The sequence below is a fragment of the Aquarana catesbeiana genome, linkage group LG08 (genome assembly GCF_042186555.1).
Source record: "Aquarana catesbeiana isolate 2022-GZ linkage group LG08, ASM4218655v1, whole genome shotgun sequence".
Taxonomy (NCBI): domain Eukaryota; kingdom Metazoa; phylum Chordata; class Amphibia; order Anura; family Ranidae; genus Aquarana; species Aquarana catesbeiana.
The window spans coordinates 139,253,386-139,280,681 of NC_133331.1; the positions used below are offsets into that span (position 1 = coordinate 139,253,386).

The window sequence follows — 27,296 nt, forward strand, 5'->3', positions numbered from 1 at the left end:
TCTGGATGACCAGAATGAAGCCAGGCCATCACTTTCAACCCTTCCCTCCACCCTTCCCTCCACCCTTCCCTCCACCCCAGCAGAGGCTGATGAGGAGCAAGCTGGGTCTTCCATCCTGGATGAACCAGATATGACCATCTGGAGTCAGGTAAATTATTTTAACAAATATTTACTGTACTAATATTAATGATGTTAACTGGATGTTATAATTGTCTAAAATAATTTGGCACTCAAAATTGGGTATACATATCAATTGACAGTAGTGGCTAAATATGTTTGGCACCTGCTTGAAATAATTATGGTGTCTGATTAGACTCTTTTATTAAAGAGAAGTATTCACATTGAATTTGCTATTCATGAGAAGCAAACTGTGTGTCATTGATGAACCCAAAAAAATATACTCAAACTATTGTCCTTTTTTTATACACAGGATGAGTCCATCCAGGAGGAATGGGGGGAAAGTGGCAGGCAGGAGGAGACCAGGCCCATGGACAGCCTGGAGGAGGCCGGATTCACCATCATCCTGGAGGAGGCTGGGCCCAGTGTCAGGCAGGAGGTGGCTGCTCCCAGTGAGGTGGCTGCTCCCAGTGAGGTGGCTGGGCCAAGTGAGGTGGCTGGGCCAAGTGAGGTGGCTGGGCCCAGTAGGAGCCTGACCGAATCCCAAGTGCCTCCCCTCCACCTTCCCAAAAAAAGGGCCAGGAAGGGGATGGTCACACAGGACGCATCCCTGCGCCTCATGCAAGAGGCCACCCGTTTTTTAAGGAGCCCCCCTGAAGCGGAAGAATCCTATGGCTGCTACTTAGCCAGCAGGCTTCTTCAGATGAATAGGGAGCAGCGCCTCATTTGTGAGCGCCTATTTGGGGAAACAATCCATAAGGGGCTGCAGGGCACGCTAACACAAAACACCCAACTACATGAGGCAGCCCCCCCTCCTCCTCCTCCTCCTCCTCCTCCTCCTCCTGCCACAACTGAAACACCAGAGCCACAGCCTCAAAAGAAGGCTACAGGGAAGGCTGCAGGGCAGCGTGGAGGAAAGGCTGCAGGGAAGAGAAGAAAATGATGACCTGGGTTCAGTCTGGTCTGACAGAAGACGCAGGCTGTTGTAGGACCACAGTCTGGGGACATCTAGATCATCTGCTGGTGCTGTTGATCTCTGGGATTCTTGGACCAGATTGTGCTCCCTCTTATATGGACTCCTCAAGATCCCAATTTTCTGGTACACCGACTTTTTCCAGCGTTGACTTCCTCTTTATTTTATTTTGACCATGAATAAATGGATATTTTTTGAGTTTAGCAAAAGACTTTATGTGTTTTCTTTGAAATCATTGATTTTACACACAATGTTAAATTAACAAGGGACAACAATCTCATTGAGTTTGAAAAAAAACACACCAAAAATACATTACTAATGTTAATAATGTTCAAGTGGTAAGTCTTGAAAATCCAAAAAATTACGTAACCAAAAACGGTGCTTTGGGTTAACTTTATCTAAAAACTAAAAAATAAACACTATAAAAAAAAAAAAAAAAAATAATGGGTTCTTTGTGTTAACTTTACAAACCTAAAAAAAATAAAAAAATAAAAAAAATAAAAATAAAAAGGGGAAAAAGTATTATTAGTATGGAAACATTGTTTTAAAAAGGCATACTATATCATTCATGAGATCAAAGAGAAAAAGAATCCAGAAATCAGTTTGGGAGAACTCTGATTATGAACAGCAAAACACCTTCGTTCTTTAGAGCCTTCGTAAAGAAGAAATAAAATGCGCTGCATTGAACGATCACAGATTTTGCAGCGTGATGAATGTGCTACCTACAATACGAACACTAGTTTTACTAGACCGAGTGCTTCCGTTTAGTTTTTGCTTATGAGCATGCGTCGTTTTTTTGTCCGTCGGACTAGCATACAGACGAGCGGACTTCGGGGTCCGTCGTACTTACGACGTAAAGATTTGAAGCATGCTTCAAATCTAAAGTCCGTCGGATTTGAGGCTAAAAAAGTCCGTTGAAAGTCCGGAGAAGCCCACACACGATCGGATTACCAGCCACCTTTAGTCCGTCAGCGTCCGTTGGACTTTTGTAGACGAAAAGTCCGACCGTGTGTACGCGGCATTAGACCCCAGCTGGATTAACACAAACAGACACTATTTATTGCTTTTTTTTTTTTTTTACCTTCCTCTACATATATCTAGGGATGTGTGTTCCCTTATATGTTTTTTGATGCATCTATTTGCATTTATTCACTTTATTGATTGATATATTTATTTGCACCTATTCACTTTACTGATTGTGATATCAGGGTATATGTTTTTTGATGCATTCTTTTGCATTTATTCACTTTATTGATTGATTATTTATTTGCACTTATTTACTTTACAGATTATGATATCAGGGTATATTTATGGTTTAGGATTTTATATATAAGCACCACTCCAGCAGATGGGGATAGTTTGATAAGCGCACCATACATTTTATATTGATTTATAGCAATAGGTGTTACAGCACTAATTGGTTGGTTGCAGCTTACACATTTTTTTTTTTAGGTGTTTTGTTATTTTATAGAGAATACACATCAGCGCTTTAGTTTTCTTTTTTTATATTTTTTTTTTTTTACATCTGGAATGTACAGCTTATAACAATAGGCGTGACCAGGCGGCTTGCTTGAAACGGTCAGCTTCTGACGATCTCCACCTAGGAATAACCGTGGATGAGCGCTCCTTCGGGCGGTGAGCGAGTATCGTTGTAAGATGTACATTCCAGATTATTGCTATCATGAGATGCTATTTTATATTGAACTTTGTGTAAGCATATATCTTTAAAGGGGGGACCTTTGATGGGAATAAAATTTTAAACTGGTTTACGGTATGAGAATTCCCCTTTTTTTCCTATGATTTGACCTAAAGAGTCAACAAGTGGATATCCTGCTCTGAGTAACTAGACCTATCGTGTGGGATGTGGTAACCCCTTATGATTGCTGATTAAGGAATTTAAGTACGCTCTCTTGCTATATGTCAAAGATCCATCTTTAAAACAAGGCGGTTTTATTATACCGTTCCAGTGAGTGTGCAATTTGAGGGGTGCGGTCTCACGTGGTGCAGTGAAGGTTATCATCTATCTGACAAGACACTATATGAATACTTTTTAGGAACACCATAAGTGCTTTAGACTCACTCTTCAGAGGGCATATCACCACTATTGGACGTTGATATCTATCATCCTAAGCACTGCTTTAGCCTATGAATTGTATTTATGAACTTCTATAGCTTTGTGTTTTGAGTATCTATTTATTATAGCAGCAGCTAAATTCATCTATAGACTTTTTTCCATAAGGATGAGCTATTTTTTTTGCTTTATGTTTTGATATTAATGTACCTCTGTTGCAGAAACGAAAAAGCTTTTTCTGTCTGTTAGGACAGGCCTTACCTTAGCCTCCTATAGAAAACTCCTCTATTACCTGTCCTGAAATTTGGTATTTGGGATGGAAAAAACATTACAAGGAAGTACTTCACAAGCTGACCTCATCTTACACACACCCTGCACTTTCCCTCCCCCTCCAGTAGATTGCTACCACCCACCTCTGCAGTTACATGCTTTTCCAATGCATACATTGTCAGTGAGCTTCTCTCAGGGGTAGGCAACCATTGAGAAGTGGAGATCTACTTGAACTACATGAAAGAGCTCAAATATCACCATGGTTTGGCACTCTTTTTTTTAAGGAATTAACTAGCAGGGCCTAACTAAATATAAGGAAAATCTTAGAAACATATAACAAAACAAATGCCGCTGTAAAAAAATAGGATTTTTATAACAGCTTACCTGTAAAATCCTTTTTTTTTTAAAGCGGAGTTCCACACAAAAATGGAACTTCCGCTTTTCGGAACCCTCCCCCCCTCCGGTGTCACATTTGGCACCTTTCAGGGGGGAGGGGGGTGCAGATACCTGTCTAAGACAGGTATTTGCACCCACTTCCGGCATAGACTCCCATGGGAGTCTACGCCACTTCCCGTCCCCACCGCGCTGTCTGCTGGGAACACACAGCTCCCAGGAGAGAGCGGGGACCACTTGGGATGCGCAGCGCGACTCGTGCATGCGCAGTAGGGAACCGGGAAGTGAAGCCGCAACGCTTCGCTTCCTGATTCCCTCACCCGAGCGGGTTCTCAGCATCCCCTGCCGACATCGCTGGACCCTGAAACAGGTAAGTGGCCATGTATTAAAAGTCAGCAGCTGCAGTATTTGTAGCTGCTGGCTTTTAATATTTTTTTTTTTTGGCGGTGTGGGTGAACCCCCGCTTTAAGTACATCACGGGACACAGCCATAGTAATTACTATGTGGGTTATATTCCACCTTCAGGTGCTGGACACTGGCACACCCTAAACAGGAAGTTGCCTCCCTATATAACCCCTCCCATACCGGGAGTATCTCAGTTTTGTAGCAAAGCAATACACGTGTATACTAGAAAGAGGGGCGGGACCTCTGTGTCCCGTGATGTACTTCAAAAGAAAAGGATTTTACAGGTAAGCTGTTATAAAAATCCTATTTTCTTTAATCGTACATCACGGGACACAGAGCCATAGTAATTACTATGTGGGATGTCCCAGAGCAATGCCAACTGAGGGGAGGGAGACACAACAAAAGTAGGGCACCATTAGTTTAGAGGACTTATACTGCTGCCTGCAGTACACTGAACCCAAAGGCGACATCCTCATGTCTTTTCACATCCACCTGATAGAATCTGGTAAATGTATGGATGGAAGACCAAGTTGCGGCCTTGCAGATTTGAGCCATGGAGGCTTGGTGATGCACTGCCCACGAAGCACTAACAGTCCTAGAGGAGTTTGATTTGAGAGGTTAGAAACTACCTCTTTAAACCATAAGCTTGAACGATTACTTGTCAAATCCATTTAGAAATAATAGATTTCGATGCTGCCTGTCCTCTTTTAGGACCTTCAGGCAACACGAACAAAACATCCATTTTCCGAATCTGAGCAGTCGCCTTTAAGTAGACTTTGGTTGATCTCACCACATCAAGAGAATGTAGTGATTTTTCTTCCATAGACCAGGTTCTGGAAAAAAATGAAGGTAGAACAATATCCTGGTTTATCCTGGTGGATAAAAACCTGATACAACCTTAGGTAAAAAGTTAGGATGAGGACGCAATACTACCTTATCCTTGAAAACAATAATAATATGGCTCTTTACAAGAAAGAACAGCCAATTCTGATACTCTTCTTGCAGCCAGGGGCGGACTGACAACTCATGGGGCCCCCGGGCAATAGGAGATTATGGGGCCCCCGGGCAATAGGAGAAGATTATTGGGCCCCCGGGCAATAGGAGATTATGGGGCCCCTGGCCAATAGGAGATTATGGGGCCCCCAGGAAATAGGAGATTATGGGGCCCCCAGGCAATAGATTATGGGGCCACACAATATACACACACACACATGCAGTATACACACACAGAATACACATACACACACTGAAAAGGTACTGGAGAGGCGGGGCAGCTATAATCTTGGGATTTTAAAAAAAACAGATTTTTACATATTGTCCCTGGTTTTATTGAGGCTGGCAACCCTGATGTAGGATGGAATACCGGACCTTGCAAGAGAAGGTCTGGCCGTGGCGGTTGGGTCCATGAGTCCCCTACTGCCATCTTTATGATCTCTGCATACCAAGATTACCTGGGCCCCGCTGGGGGCCACAAGAATCACCGACTTCCCTACCTGCTTGATCCTGCAAAGAAGTCTTGGACGCAGGCAGAATAGGAGGGAATGCATAACTCAGTGAGAACCGATTCCACGGGAATAGCAAGGCATTTGTTCCGTATGCTAGTGGATCCTTTGTTCTTGACACAAAGTTGTCGGTTTCTTTGTTGAACCTGGACGCAAACAGATCTAGGCCTGGGATCCCCCATCATTGACATATTGACAGGAAGATATCGGGGTGAAGGAATCATTCTCCCGGGAAAAACTGCTGGCGACTCAAGTAGTCCGCCTGCCAATTTTTTATTCCTACAATGAAGACTGCCGATAGGCAAAGTACATTATTTTCTGCCCAAGATAGGATATGATTCACCTTTCTCTGGGCCGCACAACTTCTTGTGCCCCCTTGGTGATTAATATAGGCCATTGCTGTGGTATTGTTGGATTGAATCCTGGCAGGACAATTCCGTAAACTGAACGTTCAGGCCCTCAGGACCAAGTGCTCTGCCTGAATTTCTAGAATGTTAATGGGCAAGGCCCTTTCTGATCTGGGCCACTTCTCTTGGACAGTTGCCTCTTCCAGGACTGCTCCCCAACCCAAAAAAAGGTTGGCATATGTTGTTACCATTTCCCAGGTAACTGAAGGAAGGATTTTCCCCTTTGCAGATTTTTGGTTATCAACCATAAACTGAGTCTCTGGTGCACCCAGCCTACAGCACCTGGTATTTTCAGGCGGTCTCCCATCCAGGCACTAACCAGGCCTGACCCTGCTTAGCCTCCAAGATCCAATGAGATTGGGCGCTTTCAGGGTGATGTGGCCGTAGGCTTTGGAGTCAGACACATTGGGAATCTAGAGCTTGAACACTTTGTTCCAAGCCGATAGGATACTGTTTTGCAGCAGTCTCGAATGAAACTGAGCATAAGGAACAGCCTTGAATGAAGCCACCATCTTTCCCAACAACCTCATGCAAAGCTGAATAGAAGAATTCATCTTCCTTCGACCACCTGAATCAGCTCCTTTATGGCGCTGATCTTTGCCTGGGGCAAGAATACCCTTTTCTGGGTGTGTCTATGATCAGACCCAAGTATTTTAGCCTTCTTCATGGTTTTAAAGAAGATTTCTTCTAGGTTGAGAATCCGAAATAGTTATTCCAGGTAGTTGAATATGGTGACCATACTTTGGTCTAAGCGGGCTACCGACTGGTCTATGAAGAACAGATCGTCTAGGTAAACCATAATCGTTATACCTTGGGCCCTTAATCTGGCTAGAAGAGGGGCCAGAACTTTTGTAAACACTCAAGGTGCAGTAGCTAGACTGAAAAGCAGAGCTACACACTGAAAATGAAGATTTTCCACCTTGAAAAGTAGATATTACTAGTGAGCGAGGAAATAAGCATATGGAGGCATGCATCTTTGATGTCGATTGACGCCAGAAGTTCTCCTCCTTGTAGGATGGAGATAACTGATTGGATTGACTCCATGCAAAAAAAGAGTGGTTATATTCAGGAATTGAAATTAGATTTTTGAGATCCAGAATGTCCATTCGGATTTGGCACTGTGAAAAAGAGGTTTGAACCAAACCCCAACCTTTGCTCTTACATGGGGACTACCATGATCACTTTTTGCCAAAAGATGGTCCAATGCTTGAGAGAAAGACTTCGTTTTCTCTGGATCCTTAGGAACGTTTGATCTGAGAAAATGAGGAGACGGGAACTCTTAGAACTCTAGTTTGTACCTTGGAGCTATTGAGGAAGTCCCCCATTCGTCTCGACACTTTTCCTGCCAGCTCCTTGAGAACTGCAGAAGAATTCAAGTGAGTGGGGGGCGCCTCCTCATAGGGAGGATTCAGTATCTTGTAGGTTTTCTCCCCCAAGACCTCTTTTATCCCTGGGGTTAATTCTGAGGATTACCTTTTGAACCTGACGGTGGAAGCCGTCGTGACTGCCTGGAGGCTGATGCCCCTGGCACAGGCGAAGGAACTTTAAAACGAAAATACATTTACTCCTTTTCTTAAATGGCAAAAGGGGTACTTTTTCCACTAGAATTTCTTTGGATGTATTATCCAAAACATCCCCAAATAGCTGTTTCACCGCAAAAAGGAAGACTAGCCAGGAGCTTCTTGCATGGCGCTTAGCGAAGGGCGCAAGGCCTGAAGGATAGAATCTCTCATAGCAACCATTGCAAACATAAAGCTGCCAGATCCTGGGCCTGCTGAGCAGGATAACCTTGAACACCTGTTTAAACTGGTCTCTCAACAATTAACCAATTACTGTCAGCGCAGGCTGAGACACTCAATCTGCCAGAGAAAAAAGTGTTTTTTTTTTTTAAATAGGAATTCCAACTTTTTATCCGTTGGATCCCTAAGCATTTGAGCATTGTCTGCCGGACAAGTCAAACTCTTATTCACAGAGCATATAGCAGCGTTATTTGCTGGTATACCCTACTTAGTGAATTTTCTCCACCATAGGATAAAGTGTGAAAACTTTTTAGGAGGGAATAAAATGCTTATCTGGGTGATCCACTCAGATACAAAGAAAACGTTTCCAGCAATGAATGGACAGAAAAGGCATGCACAGCTTGAGGAGACTTTAGCGAACCCAAACACTCAGTTAAGGGTACATAAATGTGGAACGGACTATTCAGCAAGAAATTGCACCATCAATCTTACACATTGTGAAAGCTGATCCTCCTGCATTTGACACCTCAGAAGAGGAGTCATCAGTCTCACCACGGTCCCCTGAGGGAATTCATCTTCTCCTAGTTCCTCAGTTTGAGGGTCCTTGGTAATGGAAGAGAACCTGTCGCATTTAGTCCCACACTGGGATGCGATTAAAGCTGCTAACCTTTTTTTTCAATCCTATCCTGGCTGAGGAAAAAAGAACTTTTTAATAACATAAATAGGGGCTGCAGTGTTGAAAACAACTGCAAACATTTTATGGCTCCGATGCTCACTCTGACCAGCCACCCCCTCTCAGGGTAGGATGCCATTTGTAGAGATGAGTAGGCTTTCCAGAGCTTAAGGGAGACCCTTTTAGCTCTTTTTTGGGGGTGTTTCAACCCACCCTTCTGACCTTAGCCCGATGCACAAAGCAGAGGTACTACCAGAAGAAATCGCATCCACTGCTTGAGCAATAGTCAGCCACTGCCGCTGCTATTAATGCTCAGTCTGATGCAAATAGTAAATGTGTCAAAATGCCTGTGTCACCAACCTCTTTCATGCCCCTCTTTGCTCTTGTGTCCCTCCAACAATTTTTGCAGCCAGCACAAATTGAGTTTTTTTTTTCTTAACACACTCCCGCGTTGGAGGACGCCAACACCGCGTTAAGCCCCGCCCCCTCCGTCGCATTGCGCCGCCCTCCTTTCTCTTTCAAAAAACAGTTTTCCCGACGGGATCGGCTTGTGTGTGAGGGAGGGATGGAGTGGAGGAGTCCTGAAAGCCGACGTCGTGCTAGGGGTGGTGAAAGAAAACGGCCCCATGAAGAGGGGGAGAGTTCAGCCCAGGTGGGGGTGTCTGGTGGAAGCAAAACCCCTCCAGACTTACCGGAGGTCTGCCTACTAGCCGGAGGAAAAAAGCCTGCTGCTTCTGTGACACAGCGTGATCTCTGAGGAAAGCATGAGAAGGTACATGCTCCCCAGTGGTGACACTTAGGCATGACAACATTTACCTTTTTAAAGGAGACATTTCATAAAAAAATTTAAAAGTTCCTTAGAAAAACTCCACTTACCTTTCCCGCCGCAGGGTTTATTGTGGTAAAACCAACAGACCCAATCTTCACCCTTCACGGTGGGTTCCGTTAACAAACCTTCAGTAACCGGGGACCCTCTGGGAACCCACAATCCTGAACCTGTAATAGCACCCCGCCAGTAAAACTTTATGGCTTAAAATACCAAAGCACTGGATCCCGGGGTCCAGTTCTCTAAAAAGAGAAGCGTTTACAAGCAAAGACTTTGTTTCTTCGGACACGAGGCCTGGGTACCATTCAATTTGGCCCAAAAAAGACACTTTGAATGGATCCGGCTGCATAGCTAGCCCCAGCAAGGATTGCTCCAGTGGAGCTCAGCACAGCACATCTTCACTCGTGATTAACACCTTAGACACTGGCGAAAAAACTGAGATGCTCCCGGTATGGGAGGGTTATATAGGGAGGCAACTTCCTGTTTAGGGTGTGCCAGTGTACAGCACCTGAAGGTGGACTATAACCCACATAGTAATTACTATGGCTCTGTGTCCTGTGATGTACGATTAATCACTTCTCATCCAGGCCAATTCTGACATTTCTCTCTTACATGTAAGATTCATATTTTTTTTGCTAGAAAATTACATAGAACCTCAAACATTATATATGTTTTTTTAGCAAAGACCCTAGAGAATACAATGGTGGTTGTTGCAACTGTGTATCTCGCAAAGTATTTGCGCAGCAATTTTTCAAACAGAAAGAATGATCAAGCAGTGGAATAGCCGCTATAATCATTCTTATGGTGTAGGGAATCGCCAGCACTAAAAGATGATATCTGAATGATGTTTGTAGCTGCAGGCATCATTCAGACATACCCCCGCAAAGTAAAGGACGTCCCTGGACATACCTTGGGCGGGAAGTGGTTAAAGAAATATAAATTGACCCTACTTTAAAAGTGGACAGTGTCAGTCAGTAGAGCAGTGGATAGTGTCAGTAGGGCAGTGGACGGTGTGTGGACAGAGTCAGTAGGGCAGTGGGCCCTGTCATTAGAGCAGTAGACAGTATCAATAGGGCACAGGTTAATGTCAGTAAAGCAGTGGACAGTATCAGTAGAGCAGTGGATGTTGTGTGGACAGTGTCATTGGACTTGGTAGGGCAGTGGACCATGTCGGTACGGATGTGGACGGTGCTTTCAGTGGGCACTACCACTCACTAATCGTGACTCAGTCTAGTAAATAGGGCCACTCTGCAAATGACCCGCAACTGCATACCTTTGTAAGGTCTAAGGGCTTATTGCAGATGGTGAGGAGATGATACAGCGCCTCCTCACTGCCTGCTTTAACCCCTCACTGTACTCCACAAGATTGCAGAGCACTTGCATAGCAGCCTCATTCACTTGAATGGGTAATGGTTGGCAGGCGTTACACCCGATAAGCGTGACAGGGCGTATAATTCCTGCTGCAGGCATGTGTACACCCCTGGCCACTAAAGGGGTGCGGTAAAAACAAGGCTCAACTATGGGGTTTTACCACCCCTGAACCACAAAATGTAAAGAGCTCTTACTACCCTGAGCCCCCTAACAGTAACACAGAGTTTGCAGAGTTTTAGATGCTATTATGGCCATATCAGTATAGTGTAAGACACTCTGACCTGAAGATGTTATAGCAGGAGAGTGGAGAGCCCACTTTCAGTGCACCACAGAGCTGTTCTCTCTGTCTTGCAGCTCCTGCGAGCACCGCTCTGGCTGACAGGTTTAAGAGTCAGGATGCAGCAGATATCACTCAGCCTTATACTGCAGCCTGAACTATAGAAGAGGTATCTGCTGATGTGGCCGCTTGCTCCGAGTGCGACAGCCTTCTCCCTTTGTGGCCAATGCCTGCCCAACTGCAAATGACAGAAGTAGTCCCACTGTGTTTAATGCTGTGGGAACAGCAGGTTAAGTCGAAGATGCAATCGACCAGTTACCTTTTTTTTTTTTCCCTTTTTTTTTTTTTTTTCTTTCTAAATTCTTTTTATTTGAGAAAAAAAAAGTTTTCCATTACAACAAACATATAAACAGGGAACAAGGGATGTTATCATAAGTAAAAACACATACATACCTATCCCTATATTATCATTCTAATGTACGTCAGTTCAACCCATCCTCATGCTATAGGCTTCGAGAATAATTTTCTTCCTTTTTCCCCCCATTCACTCTCCCGCTCCTCATCCACTCCCCATCATACACTTTGCCGTACATTTTATTATTCATTCAGCCATCCCCCCCTCCCCAAATCATCCACAACCCACCCCTCCTATTACTCCAACTCTTCCAGATCCAGCCAAGCTTTCCATATTTTTTCGAATTTCTTAAAGTTGCCCCTCTTTTTGTATATATATTTCTCTCTGCAAATTACCTCTCTAACTGCATTCGCCCATTCTGAAACCGTCGGTGCTTCCTTTCTCTGCCAATACTGTGCGATAAGCTTTTTACCCTGAAACAGGCATCTAATCCTTGCTGTCTGTATATCCCTTGAGGCCACCTTATCCCCCGTTAATCCCAGCAGGCACTCCCTCGCCTCCACTCTCAATGACGTCCCAAACACCAAATTTATCCTTTCCACAACCCCTTTCCAATATATATATAATTTGGGGCATCGCCAAAACATGTGGATCAGGTCTCCATACCCTCCCCCACACCTTTGGCACTTTGGGTCGGGCCTCTTACCCCACTTAAATAATTTCAATGGTGTGTAATATGCCCTATAGGAAAGATAAAAATGGGACATCACCTGTGAGGGAGAAAGAGTAACCCTGGGCCCCAGCGACAGAACCTGCTTCCATTGATCATCGGACAATGCCCCCACATCTCCCTCCCATTTGATCCTATTTTTGTTTTCCACCATGCCCCCCTGGGCTGAAGCCTTCAGGCATCCGTACATTTCAGAAATCAACCCCTTCGTAATATGTACATCAATAAGCTTTCTCAAAGAGGTCATTTCGCACCACACTGGCGCATCCTTCCCAAATTGTGCCTCTAGGGCATGCCTGAGTTGCAAATACCTGTAAAACGATCTATTAGAAATTGCATACTCCTCTACCAACTCCTTAAAAGATTTTAACCTCCCCTCTCTATATACCTGTGCTAGGCAATGGATACCCTGGCGGTCCCACTCCACAAAGTGTCCCATTTTTTTAAGCTCATTGAGGTTGTTATTATCCCAGAGTGGGGAAAATTCCGCAAAGCCCGTATATCCCAGAGTTCTTTTGGCTTGTACCCAAGCCTTAACCATCAGTTGGGTAGTGGGGCATTTAGTACTAAATGAATCTGCCTCTAATGCCTCTGCGATCGTGTCGTGGCCGATGTCGTTCCACAAGACGCTACCACCCGCTCCTCCCTCCCATGGCCTATTACTGCCTCCCATTTGCTGCAATTGGGAGGCCAGAAAGTATCCATACGGATCCGGTACCGCCAGGCCGCCCTTCTCCTCTGGCTGTCGCAATGTCCGCAAACTGATCCTGGCCGTCCCCCTTTCCAAATAAGTTCTCTAAACACACTGTCTATTTTTTTAAACCAGTGCTTAGGAATCCACACAGGGGAGTTCTGCAAAACATATAAAAGTTGGGGTAGCCAGACCATCTTGATCAGGTTGCAGCATCCGACGACCGAGAGGGGCAAGCGACCCCACACCCGACACTTCTGTTTCATTTTTTTCATAAGTGGGACTAAGTTGCCGGATATATACTGTCCTGGATCATTGGTTATATTAATACCCAGGTATTTCATTTGGCTGACTATTTTAACCTGGGATACCTGACGAGGGAGGGGTTAATTCAGCGGATCTATGGGTAGGATTACTGATTTCTCCCAGTTAATCAACAACCCGGAAAAAACGCCAAATTCCTCAACTATCCCTATGGCTGTTTTCAATGAATTCTGCGTATCGGCCAAGAACAGCAGGATGTCATCTGCATACATAGCTACCTTGTCCGTCCCCTTCCTTCTTTTAAATCCCTGCACCCCTTGCGCCGCTCTCAGGGCTATCGCCAAAGGCTCAACTGCCAGGGCAAAGAGCAGGGGGGACAGAGGGCACCCCTGTCTCGTACCCCTGCTCAGCTGGAACCCCTCCGAGCACTGGCCATTGATCTTAACCCTGGCCCTCGGGCCACTATATAACAGCCTTAACCATTGGACAAACCCAGGGCCAAACTGGTATTACACTAGAACCCTCCACAGGTAGTGCCATTCCAGGGAATCGAAGGCTCTGGCCGCGTCCAATGAAAGAGCCGCTCTCCCCCCACTATTTTCCACCGGTATTTGCATATTCAGGTACACTCGTCTTATGTTCGTACTCGTAGATCTATTCGGGATAAACCCAGTTTGATCCGTATGTATTATTTTGGAAATTATCTTATTCAGCCTTGCGGCCATTACTTTTGCCAGAATCTTCACGTCCGAACATAAGAGCGAGATAGGCCTATATGAGGTCATATCTATTGGGTTCTTCCCTTCTTTCAACAGGGTTATTATTATAGCTTCTGACATGGACGGTGGCAGGACTCCGTCCTCCCTGGCTCCGTTAAACACCTCCAAAAGTAGGGGCAATAATACCTCCCCATATTTTTTGAATATTTCTATGGGCAGGCCGTCGGGACCCAGTGACTTCTGGCCTGCCATATCTCCCACTGCCCTCTGCAATTCTGCAAGGGTCAGTGGAGCGTCCAGCATTTCCCTATCTTCGCGTGTTAATGGGGTTATCCTTAACCCCTCAAAGAAAACCTGCATTTAGGCCTCCACATTTACTCTATGAGAGCTGTACAACTTCTCGAAGTATGTCCTAAATTCACACAGCATATCGGGAGTGGTTTTTTTCATTACTCCGTCCCCCCCCCCTTGATTGCTGCTATTGTACCTAGGGGGCCATTAGCCTTGATTATTAGAGACAGAGCCTTCCCAACTCGCTCCCCCTCTCCAAAAAAGCTCCGACTCTGAAATAATCTCCTCTTTTCCAGCCCTTCCCGGAGCACCCTACTGTACTTGTCCTGTCTCTCCACCCAGAGCTTGTAGCTGGATTGGGATGGTATGTCTACATACTGCGCCTCTGCTACTTCTACACTCTCTTTAGCTTTTTGTTCTTCTGCTTGTGATTGCTTTTTATTAAATGCGATTTTCTGGATTAGTACTCCCCGGAGATATGCCTTCAGGGAGTCCCAAACAACCCCCGCTGAGGTCGAGCCCAGGTTTATTCTAACAAACTCCGATAGGCTCTCCTTCATTCTCTCCTCTTCTCCTATTAGATCAAGCCAAAAGGGATTGACCTTCCAGCTCCCCCTGATATGGTGCTCTCCTACCTTCACAACAGTAATAACAGGCGTGTGGTCCGAAACGGCCCTTGGCTCATACGTTATTTCCTCCACTACGTTTAATGCTTCCTCGTTTCCCAGAACCAGGTCGATTCTGGATAAAGTGGCATGGGTCCCCGAGTGGCATGAATATTGCTTCACCCCGGGATGCCTCCTCCTCCAGATGTCTACCAATCCTATTTCATCACAATATTGTATAAGGGGGCTCTTAGGTGCCACTCTAGATCCAATTTTGGGGGGGAACCTATCTATACTGTTGTCCATTGTCATGTTAAAATCACCCACCACTATGACCGGGGTCCCGGGGGAGTTCATGATAAAACTGGCTAAGTCATCTAGTATTGCCATGCTGAATGGGGGAGGGATATAAACGTTGGCCAGAATAAATCTTTTATTTTCTATCAAGCAGGAAAGAAAGATATACCGCCCGTATTCGTCCACCTTACTCTGACTGCAGGAGAAGGGCAAACCAGTGCTTATCAATACACTCACCCCTCTAGAATAAGAGGAGTGGGTGGAGTGATACTGTGTCTGAAATTGCGTGTTGTCTAAGGTTTTAATTGAGTCCTTTACTAAATGGGTCTCCTGCAGGCAAAGTATTTTGACTTTCCTCCTCTTGGCTATTGAAAAAATTAATCTGTTTTTTAAGATTATCCCCAATCCCCCTTACATTCCATGCGCATATATTAACCCTTCCACCATCGACCATTAGGTCTAGTGACCTTACCACACACATGTCTCCTAATAAACCAAACCACCATCTTTTGTGAGCATTGTGAGTAACCCTACTTTTAATTATGACCCTTTGCTGTGATAGGCTAGACCAACATTCATCCATCCATAACCATACTCCCCCCTTCTCTACCCTCCGTGTACACCCCCCCATTCTAAATCTCCCCCCACCCCCCAATCTCCCCCAAGGTGTTTGAGAATGAGTCCCTGCCGAATTTCTCTCTCAGCCACTCCTCCATAAATTTGATGGGATTGTTACCCTCACAGCCCTCTGGGAGCCCAAGTACCCTCAGATTTTCCCTGCGCAACCTGTTTTCCATGTTATCCATTTTCTGTAGGCAGTCCCTCAGTTGAATTTACATGAGTGCTACTTCTTGTTTTAAAGGAAATACCTCATCCTCCAATTGACTGAACCTTTCCTCCAAAGCTGTTGTTCGTATGCATACTGCGCGCACATCTCCCTTGACAGTTAACAATTCATCCCTAATGCCCTTAAGCTGCTCGGACAGTTCATTAATTGATTGTTTACAGCTATTAACAGCCAAAAAAATGTCATTTAGGGATGGCTCTTTTTCATTGGTTGGGTCACACTGACCTCCCCCTATTGCCCCCTCTGTACCCAAGACCTGTTGTTTTTCTGGGCCTCCTCCTGCTGCTGCTGGGCCCGCTGGTGGTATGGCTACCATAGTCCCATTCTCTTGGGCCTGACTTCTCCTCCCAGGGTGGCCAATTTGATGCTGGGCTCCCCCTGTACTACTCGCCTTTTTGGGGGTTTGATTCGGGGTATGTGCAAAGCGCTCCAGTTTGGCTGCCACTTGGTTCCCCTTTTCCTTCGTACCATGAGGTCCAGGGGCCCCCAATCCCTCCTGCGCTAGTCAAACCAGTTACCTAACTGCGGTTGGCTGGTAGATCACGATCGACCAGTTGCTAACCCCCGCTCTATAGGCAGCCATTGATAGTTTTGCACCTTTTTATTGCATAGATTGTTCATTTAGAAGAGTGTGCAGAAGCTGGGTAAACACATAACAGCCTATGTGGAGCAGAGTTGTGATACTGAAAACAGGAGAAGTGTGTACCTGGAAGTCTGTAAAGTTCACCATACATTATACAATCTCCTTTAGATCTACCATCAACTATGTAGTGCAAGGGCCTGCCTGATTCGATACAGAGTGATTGGATAGATAGGTGTGTCCTCTTATTAAATAGTTTTGGTAAATCTAAAGGAGATTGTACAAAGATTGTACAAGCAGATTGTATAGTGTATGGCCACCTTTATACACCTAAAATGAACTAGATATACTTTCAGTACCATTATTTGTTAACAGCACACCAAATGCAGAAGCACATTTTGCAATATGAAAAAAATACGAGCGAAACACACAGCAAAACATGGAATAAAAAATTTGCAAACCGCAACACGCTAAAATGTCCCATGAGCTATTTTGCCACATGTAGCGCAGTCCATTGAAATCAATGGGCTGCCCTATGCATGTCACATCAAAAACGAGCAAAAAAAAGTGCGCTTCCACTACACTAGGTGTGAATGGGGTCTGAAAGTGAAGTTGGTGTGTTTAGACAAGAACAATGGTGCTCCATTCACATCTGCGCATTTTCAAACGCATGGCAAACAGCAAAGAAAACTCTGGAAATGTGTTGCAAATGTGCATCACACTTGCGTTGCCATTAAATGCTATTCGGTGACAAAAAACGTGGTAAAAATTGCGGCGCGCGCCACCCTAAAAAAGTGAAGTGGCTGCTCTGTGATGAGCAGAAACACTCTAAAACACCTACAAAAAAACGCATGCAGGAATTCAAGTTCCCGCTATGCGGAGATGTGAACAGGGCCTGACAGCCGAGTGTCTCCATCCACTCCCTCCTATGTACTTATGTAAAGACGACCATACATTTCTTTTGGATTTACCAAAATAATGGAATAGCAGGACCCACCTGAACAATCAATTCAATTTGTATCAAATCAGACAGTCACTCGCACTACATAGCTGATCAAAGTATATGCAGCTATGTATATGCAAAGTATATGCAAGTATAAGCACGGGACATGCAAGGTTTATCTAGTACCACCAGGCCCTTTGATGTATCATTTATCACAACATATACAGAGTAAGTGGAACTGATCACCACAACAGAGATTTCTGAAAGCATAGATGACTATATTACCAACTTTAATATCTCCTAAAGATATATAAATACACTTATTAAAATTGGAGTTTGGAATATAATAGCCTGTATATAACCTGTATTCCAGAATTATGAGACGGCTTCAGCAACTTGAAATGTCCATCGGTGGAATAATGAGAAAAGTTGAAACGGTAGAGATGAAACTGGAGACGATGGAAACAAACAAGATGAAACAGACAAACCTGGTAGATAATCTACAGAACAATATCGTGAAGGTGAGTTTATGAATTGCTGAGCTTCTACAAACACAGCTGCTCAGAGAATTGTGTAACCAGAGCTTTGGGCTAAATAGACATCACCATACAACCTGGAACTGTGCTTTACTACAGACCAATTGCCTAATTGAGAATGCTTTACGGTAAAAAAACCTTTAGAACCACTTTAATGTTGAGAATTTCAGCTTTACTTTATTCTATAAAAAAGGAAAAAGTTAATTTATCCAGAACAGTTCAGGGTGGATGCAAACAGTTTAAATTCTTCATTGGCAGATGACAGGATGTGAAGGGGGAATCTCATTGGGGATACAGGCAGTATTTGAAAACCTGACCGATTCTAATCCTCCCCACTATCAAAAAAAATAAAAATAACCCAGGGTATACCGTTACCTACAGTAGTAAAGGACTCTAAACACATAGAAAACTAAAGGCGAGCCCCCTAAGACCATAAGCCCTCCAACCTTACACCTGCTCAATTGTAGCAAACAGTCCAAAAGAGAACAATAGCATATGATGAGAAAGAGCTGTGTCCCTCAATGGACTGAGAAAAGAAATCTACAGGGAATAAAAACATCCTAATTTCTCTATCATCCATTGAGGGACACAACTAGCAACCTAGGGCCATCCTAAAGCAATCCAAGCAGAGGGACAGGCACAGCAAACAAACACAGGGGAACCAGCTGAACAGGAAAGAAACAACACAAAAGGGAACAATGGGTATCAAACAGTCACTTGCAGAATCTTACGGCCGAAGCTAGTATCTGCTGAGGCAGACACATTGACCTTATAGAACTTAAGTAATGCACAGAAGTCCACCTCACAGCCTTACAGATCTGAGAAACAAAAACCTGATGGTAAAATGCCCAGAAAGCACTCACTGTTCTATCATTAAGGCCTACACAACAACCTGTCCACTTAGAAACTCCTTTAGAACAATTGGAATAACAAACCAGGAATCCATGTGCCTAAAAGAAGAAGTGGTTGAATGTTAAACCCTGAAGGCCCTCACAAAATCCAAGCAATGAAAAAAAATCTTGGAGTGAACCGATGCCAGACACGGCGATGGAAACACAATAGATTCATTACGGTGAAAGGCAGAAATCACTTTGGGCAAAAGAAAAAAAAATGTTTGTGCTTTTAAAACAACCTTGTCCCTATGTAAAATCAGATGAGGTTTTCTACAGGGCAATGCTACAACCTTTCTGCCCGGAGTGATGTCCACAAAAAATAGCTACCTAACAGGATAGTAACGTGAAGCAGACATCTGGAATAGGTTTGAAAGGAGGTCTTTGTAGCACCGACATTACTAAGCTTAATTCCTACTGCTGGTAACAGGTGGAGCAACAAGTGTAATGTCTATGGTTTGTAGCAAGAGATATACAAATAAACCGCCCCTGAATCTCTCTTACTCCACTGCGCCAAAGAAAAGTGCAAAGCTATATAAAAGATGTGTAAATGAATATAAAATGTGTGTACAGTGAAAAAAGCTGCCACTTAAATAAATACGTAAACTGATCAGAATCCCCAAACTATACCTCTCACACGTGTACAGACAGAGATAGCGGCGCTAATATAAATTGTGTAAAATAATGGGTCAGAGCAGCATAATGCCTATGACCCTCTACTTATACATACAAATATTAATGATAATAGTGTCATGAAAAATATTATTTTTATCATGAAAAGAAATTTCTTTAACACCCAGTGAAAAGTGTCACTATAAATAATAAATTACAAGAAATGAATGATCATGCTCAACAGTTGTTTTTCAATCTTCTTGTGTGAAAAATCTTCTACTCTTCCACCACACCACCGTGATAGTGACACCACTCCCTCTGAAGAGCGCACTCACCAGATTGTATAGCCTCCCACTCTCGTGTTCGGCAAAACAGCAATTGAACCACACCTGGGTTGCATGTGATGAACCGTGAATCCAATCAAGCCAGCTCCATATGTGAAAAAATGAATAAAGTGCTCCACATAGCGTGATACCATTTTGACAGATTTATTAAAATCACTTCAAACACACTTCAATGGTTACACTCACTTTTAAACTGAAACATAAAAGCCTTTAAAAAAAATCCACAGCAAGCAACAGGATCAGTGATCACTATACAATCTGGTGAGTGCGCTCTTCAGAGGGAGTGGTGTCACTATCACGGTGGTGTGGTGGAAGAGTAGAAGATTTTTCACACAAGAAGATTGAAAAACAACTGTTGAACTTGATCATTCATTTCTTGTAATTTATTATTTATAGTGACACTTTTCACTGGGTGTTAAAAAAATTTCTTTTCATGATAAAAATAATATTTTTCATGACACTATTATCATTAATATTTGTATGTATAAGTAGAGGGTCATAGGCATTATGCTGCTCTGACCCATTATTTTACACAATTTATATTAGCACCGCTATCTCTATCTGTACACGTGTGAGAGGTATAGTTTGGGGATTCTGATAAGTGTAATGTCTAGTATGAATGTATGAACCAGCAAATGATTAGCAAGAAGATGTTGGAAAAAACAGACACCTGAACTTTGATGGTGCTAGGGTGCCAAAAATGTTTTTCTACACCTAACTGGAGAAACAAAGGAGCACAGCCCACTTAAAATGCACCTAGGGAAAGCCCTAGAGACTACCAATGGAAGAAAAAAATTCACGTTTGATGATAAAAATTGTGGGAAGTAGATTTAGGAGCTTTAACCTGTGTCAGGATTACTAAGGCCCCTTTCACACTGCCGCGACTTGAAAGTCGCGCGATTTTGCAGCTGCGATTTTGCCACGATTTTAGGGAATGCTGTGTAAAGTTGAGGTCTATGGACCTCAACTCGCATCAAAGTCGAACCAAAGTAGTACTGGGACTACTGTGAAGTTGATGAGACTTGAAGTTGCACAGATATGAATGGAACTCATTGGAAATCATGGGGTACGACTTGTCACGTGACTTTGCAGTCCCAAGTCGCACAAGTGTGAAAGGGGCCTAAATCTGAAATGCCGCTGTCTCTTAGACCCCTTTCACACAGAACACACTTTACAGGCGTTTTAGTGCTAAAAATAGCACCTGTAAACTGCCTCCCATGCCTCCCCAGTGTGAAAGCCTGAGTGCTTTTACACTGGGGCAGTGCGCTTGCAGGATGGAAAAAAAAAAGTCTGCAAGCAGTGTCTTTAGGGTGGTGTGGGAGCTTGACACAAAAGGCTGCTCTGCAAGTGTCACCTCCGGTGGCTGGGATCCTGGCTTGATTCCCACTGAAGTTTCCCGATTCTTCACCGTCCCCGGTTGGTGAGCATACTGCTCCGGTACTTGCTTCAGTTACTCACTGTGGTATCTGGTAACAAGGCGGATAGTCCCTTACTGGCGACAGCTTCCCCTCTACCTCCGACCACAACAGGTTCTCCGGCCGACAGAACCGTCACTTCTGGTTGGACTGCAAGTCGCAATCCCAACCCTGTGCTGCTCTCTTACTTCTGGATAAGCCCTCAGACAGCTTGGCAGCCAGATGTGCCCGGGATAGGTCCAATCTCCAGCCTAGCAGCCCGGGCAGTACAACACACATCCACCCAGACAGCAGTCCAGGTGGCAAAGAACATAGATCACCTGACTCCATCCGAATATATAGGCTCTCCCAGCAGGCCAAGGGATTCAAGAAAACCCCTGCACATTGGCTGAGATACCCCATATACCCATAACCTGACCTGGCGTTGCCCTTCCCGTATCTAGTACCACCAAGTACCCGGCCACCTAGTGGTAGAAGAGAAAAGTGCACCAAGGCCAAACATAGGGAGAAATCAATAGATCTCTAGCAATCAACCAGGATAACTACTCCTGGCAAGTAAATTTGTGAGGAGCAACCCTGCCTAAACTCCAGGGTGCTACAAAAGTAAAAGAAAATCTAAAATTCTGAGTTGTCCGCAGAACAGTAATAGATGCAAAATCTTCCAATGGGGACACTGGTTCTGATGATCTGGGGGGCCCCAAGAGATTCCTTTTAATTTGCAGGGATCTCCTCCCACTTCCTGTTTTAGCTATGGGACAGGAAGTGAAGGGAAATCTCATCAATGGGACAGAGACGACAAAAAAAATGACAGGGGTTATTGGTCGACTCCCTTAAGCCAACCATACATGGATCGGAATTCAGCCGGTTTAGCTGGGGCCGGCCAAATTTTGATCCATATAATGGTGGACTGATTGTACTCAAGCCATCCATCAATCGACTTAGGTACAACCAGCCTGTTGGATATTTATGCATGCGATTACTGCCAGTGGCAGTATTCAGCAACAAAAGATGAATACAGGAGTCACCAAAAAAATCTGCAGGTATTAGAAAATGTTTCCTCTGACCTGTGTAACTGCTCTGCTGTTTTTAAAGAAAATAAAATGCAGCCTACAAATGTAACAGTATAAGTCCTGACAAATACCTTTAGTATATCTAGTCTCCTCCTGAATTTCCTGACAAATGCCATTAGTAAATCTAGCCATCTTCCTTGTTTTCAGTCTATTACTGTAATCTATATAAGGATATTTAATTATTTACTTTTTCTTAAAAAGGAGAAACATCTTAGTCAGGAAGAAGTTTTACCATACAAGGAAGGCTGGGAGTCTGAATACAAACCCAGGAACATCATGGAACCATCGTACAGAAACAGTAATGCAATGTATCCAAATATTAATGGCTCACAGAACTCCTTGAACTACCCTTAGATTGAGGTAGTGTGGATTCTGAATGTATGAATTACAGTCCTGGTACCTCTAAATTAACAACGCACAAATGTAGACTGATAAATTGTACAGTAACTGTCTGGTTATGCTAAACATATCACTAAGAACCACTTAAAAATGGACTGCACTTTTTGTTATCATTCCATCCAATATTTGGTACACTGACTGCACAATACAGTTAGTTGTACCTTGTTACATACTGCCTCAATTTATCATAGATGAAGACAGGCATTTTGGAGCAGTCCTGAAAGTGAGGATTCATGCCATTCTACTGGTACAGGTAATGCCCACTACAGGCGGTCCCCGGGTTACAAACAAGATAGATTCTATAGGTTTGTTTTTAAGTTGAATCTGTATGCAAGTTGGAACAGGTACATTTTTTAAGTGTAACTCCAGCCAAGAAAATAACTTTTAAGTTTTTTTGGATAGCATAGGGAAGGGTTAACACCTCCTGTAATGTTTGTTTTGCTGTCTGTGCACCTGTTCAGAAAATTTCACCTCACTTCCTTTCCCTATGACCATTGGATTTTGAAAATTTTGGGTTGTTGTGGAAACAATGGAAACAATGGAAACAAAGATTGCTGATAAAGCTTCAGTGGAGATATCTTTTTCCCATAACCCTTATGCCCTGTACACGCAATAGGATTTTCCGATGGAAAATGTGTGATAGGACCTTGTTGTTGGAAATTCCGACCGTGTGTAGGCTCCATCACACATTTTCCATAGGAATTTCCGACACACAAAGTTTGAGAGCTTGCTATAAAATTTTCTGACAACAAAATCCGTCGTACAAAGTGCCACGCATGCTCAGAATAAATTAAGAGATGAAAGCTATTGGCTACTGCCCCGTTTATAGTCCCGAAGTACGTGTTTTATGTCACCGTGTTCAGAACGATCGGATTTTCCGACAACTTTGTGCGACCGTGTGTATGGAAGACAAGTTTGAGCCAACATCTGTTGGAAAAAATCCATGGATTTTGTTGTCGGAATGTCTGATCAATGTCCGACCGTGTGTACAGGGCATTACAGGAGTGAATTTCCCTTCCTAGGGGTAGATTTCCTCTTCCTGTTGTCAACCTCCGTTTGTAAGCCCTGGTTCACAATGGTGCTGCTTTGAGAGCGCACTACTTCAGCACGATTTCAAAGCCACACATCAGTGTGATTTGCACTGCCGATTTCATTGCAGCTTCATTGAACAGAAGTATATGCAAGTCGAGATGAAATCGGTAAAAAGTAGCGCAGGAACCTTTTTCATAAACGCTGCAACAAGAGTCGTGGCTATATGAATGATTCCATTGCTGGCAATAGGGTGCGGCTTGTCATGCAATTTGGAACTGTCAAATCACATGACAAGTGACACCAGTGAAAAAGGTGGCTGAGTATGAGTTGTTTGTAAGTCAGATGTTTGCAACTCGGGGACTGTCTGTACATCTCTGAAAGCTTTGGCTTACAAAAAATAAACTTAATTTAGGTTTTAAAAATACAAAAATTTTGCCAAAGCAGTTATAAAATAATTAAATTGATTCCTCCACTACTTATAAAATTATAAAAATAGAGCTATTTTGTAAATGGAAGATAACTCCAATCTTTGCTCATCAGAGCTATGGGCACTGCCGATATCTGTACTTACCTGGTCCCCTACAGGGAACTGTGACTTTTCCTGCAACCTGCTACATTACCACTAAGTCCTGCAGTGATGTAGCGGCTGGCGGAGTAACCACAGCACCAAGTGGGGACATGCTATACAACACTGGTTGTGTTAAGCTTTTATGCAGGCTTTATGAATTATGAATGAACTAAGCATAGGACTGGTCCATTCTAAAGAAGAATGTGTGATATGTCTATTTAAAGCTTTCACATGACATTAAAATATTATCTGCAGTTGGCATTTGGAGAGTAAAAGTACTTTGGCATGATTGGTCGCTCCTCGTGCAGTGTTCTCTCCTGTAGGTCTCTATGCTGCCCATGATTTGAATGCTGCAAAGCCTAGGAGTCACTACCACATTCATTCCAGTGGTGAAATCAGGTGGTGGATCTGACTGCCCATGTTCCCCAATGCTTAGAAGCAGAATGGAGGTGTTAACAGCATCATCCATAGAACACTGCAGGAAAGTGCCGAGGTAAGGTAAAGCAAACCTCTACCGAAAGGAATATGGAAGAAGATAGTGATGAATTTCTGAATATAGTGGCTTGGGTGTCTCTGGTTTAATAATTTGGAGGTACTTACTGAACAAGCATGCAACAAGTGAATTCAGAACTGCACGCTTGTTCCAGGTCAGTTACTCTGAAAATAATGAAGGTATTGGATCAGCATAATAGTTGACCACCAACCTTTTTAAAAGGAGCACTCAGCAATAACAGCCCACATATTAAAGTAAAGGTCACCTTTAGACTAGAGATGCATGGATGATTCTGTGGAAGTCGTTTAACATGAAGGAACCCCTGAAAAAAAACCTTTTAGGTCTCAGTGAGCCCCTGCTTATAATTATAATATTTACCGCTTGCAGGACATTTGCTTAAACAGCAAGTTGAATAAATAAATAATACAGAATGTGTTATACTTTGAGAATTTGACACCCATTCTATACGAAAATTAATTTCAATAATAATTAAATTAAACCATAAAGCTCAAAAAATAAATGTCAACTGTGGAAATTGTAGTATTAAATTAAATTGTTTGTTCGCAAAAGTTCTCCCTTACATTGGTGGTCAGTTGAAAAGGGCCCCATTAGATTGGCTTTCAGTGGGAGAAGGTGGCCAATCTTATATTGAAGGTCATTGGGAAAAGGCCCTATTAAAGGCTGAGTTCACCTTTTAGGAAAAAAATTAAATGCACATTCTTTTGCAGAAAAAAAATCTACTCGATCAAGGAAAGCATTGCACCCAGAATCAGTGGATTGTCAGGCTCCTGCACACTCTCCCTCCAGCTTTGTGCCTGTGCCTGTGCCTCTGTACAGGATTTATGTTACAAACCTAGAGGAAGAGTGAATAGTAAGATCACTGACTTGAACCAAGTATGTAAATCAGGAAATTAAGAGGTTCTTTTCTGCAAACTTCCTCTGGGTCAGTGGCTCCTGACTAGTGAACCAGGAGGATCAGCATGACAGCCAGGCCATTAACATTTTTGTAGTGGAAGAGGTTAGCAATGGCAGCTGCCATATTTCTCTTGATTTATTTTAGCGACAACTAGTAGTGAAACATGTGGACTGCCACTGCTTAACCTTTTCCAATACTAGTTGCTGGTTTGGATTCAGTATTTTTTTGAGTAAGCATTTAGCCTATTAAAGTGGAACTACACTGTATCTGAGTACCACAAGCCAAAAACTAGATTTAAATCATTTTATTTATTCAAAGAAAATCCCCCATCCATCCATGTTTGCATACTTTATTTTGTAGAGAAATCACTTTGAGAATCACCCCTAGAATATCTAGCCTTCTCGAGCAAGAGCAGATGTTTCATGTAGCATTGACTTCCTGGAATCCACCTGCCCCTAGCTCAGGCATGTAGGCAGGAGGGTGTAGTTAACGGAGAACCCCTCCTGAGGACCCTTGGGCTGTATGACATCATTTGCCTAAGCCTGGAAACCAGGAAGTAACTGAAGAAATATAAAAAAGTTTAAAACAAGTTAACATGATATATTTTCCTATCTATTTACTAGTGTGAGCAGCAAAAGTTTTAAAAATAGTCAATGTTGATTGAGAGAGTGAAGGAAGTCCTAATGTAAATATGACATCTAATTTTCAGACTTGATCCAGGTTAGAGACTCAAAGTATGGATATGATTATTGCCAGGCAACTCATATTTTAGAAAGAGATCAGCAAAGGTAGGCTGTATATTTCTTTGCGCAGGTTTAAATTTAGTGACTATAAAATGAAAAGGCTATAAATAAAAATGTCTCTCTACAAGTTACGTTATATTTTGGCTATATATACACCTTAGTCAAATGTGCAGTAATATCAATATCTGATGTAAAGCAATGTGATAACTTGTTGTGTATTATGTCTTGTGACTGCTGCTTACATAATGTGTACCCAGCACCTTCACTTTCTGTCAATAACTAGTGTAGGATTTTAAATATAAAGAACTCTTAGATCTATGGTATCTATATATATGTGCTTATAACTGAAAAAATTGTAACAAACACATTAAATCTTATATGAAAACTTGCTGTATGTAAATAAATATTATATGATGAATAATAATCATAAATTGAAGTCTATTACAATACAGAGTATTAATGGGGAATAAAACATTTCAAAGGATTATTTTCAAAGAACATTTTGCATAGTCAATCAATAAAAACTAAAGTTTAATTAAAGATACAGTTTAAAGGGCGTATTGATTTCTTACCATTCCAGTAAATACAATAAAACGGAACACTGCTATAATCAGAGAACACACAGATTTACCCAGCAGAGCAGATGGAAGATCACAGCGATGAATGCCGATTGCATATGTGTATGGACAGCAGAACGGTTCTATCATTCAATTTGCAACCAGCTTTGAATCCCCAAAACAACTGGACAGTCCACTGAACCTGTGAAACAGTTAAAACTGGTTGTATAAATATATATATTATCTTGTCTGTTCCTATAATTAGCTAGTCTATCAAAGCTCTGATAGCATTGATGGTGCTGATATAATAACAATATTTAGCTATAAAAATGAACACACTGCTCAAAGAAGCAAATGTCTTATTTATATACAGAG

General features: G+C 43.0%; 1 protein-coding gene and 1 pseudogene across 1 annotated transcript in view; one reads left to right on the top strand and one right to left on the bottom strand.

Moving 5' to 3' along the window:
- PKD2L1 (polycystin 2 like 1, transient receptor potential cation channel) overlaps nt 1-26,842 on the top strand; it is a 156,379-nt gene extending 129,537 nt beyond the window's left edge. The window contains exons 14-15 of the mRNA XM_073596448.1: nt 17,720-17,867; nt 22,415-26,842. Coding sequence (XP_073452549.1) covers nt 17,720-17,867; nt 22,415-22,567 — 301 coding nt within the window. The 3' untranslated portion in view covers nt 22,568-26,842. The remainder of the gene's footprint in view (nt 1-17,719; nt 17,868-22,414) is intronic.
- On the bottom strand, nt 6,409-6,527 carry LOC141106952 (5S ribosomal RNA; annotated as a pseudogene).
- Nucleotides 26,843-27,296: the final 454 nt, after the last annotated feature.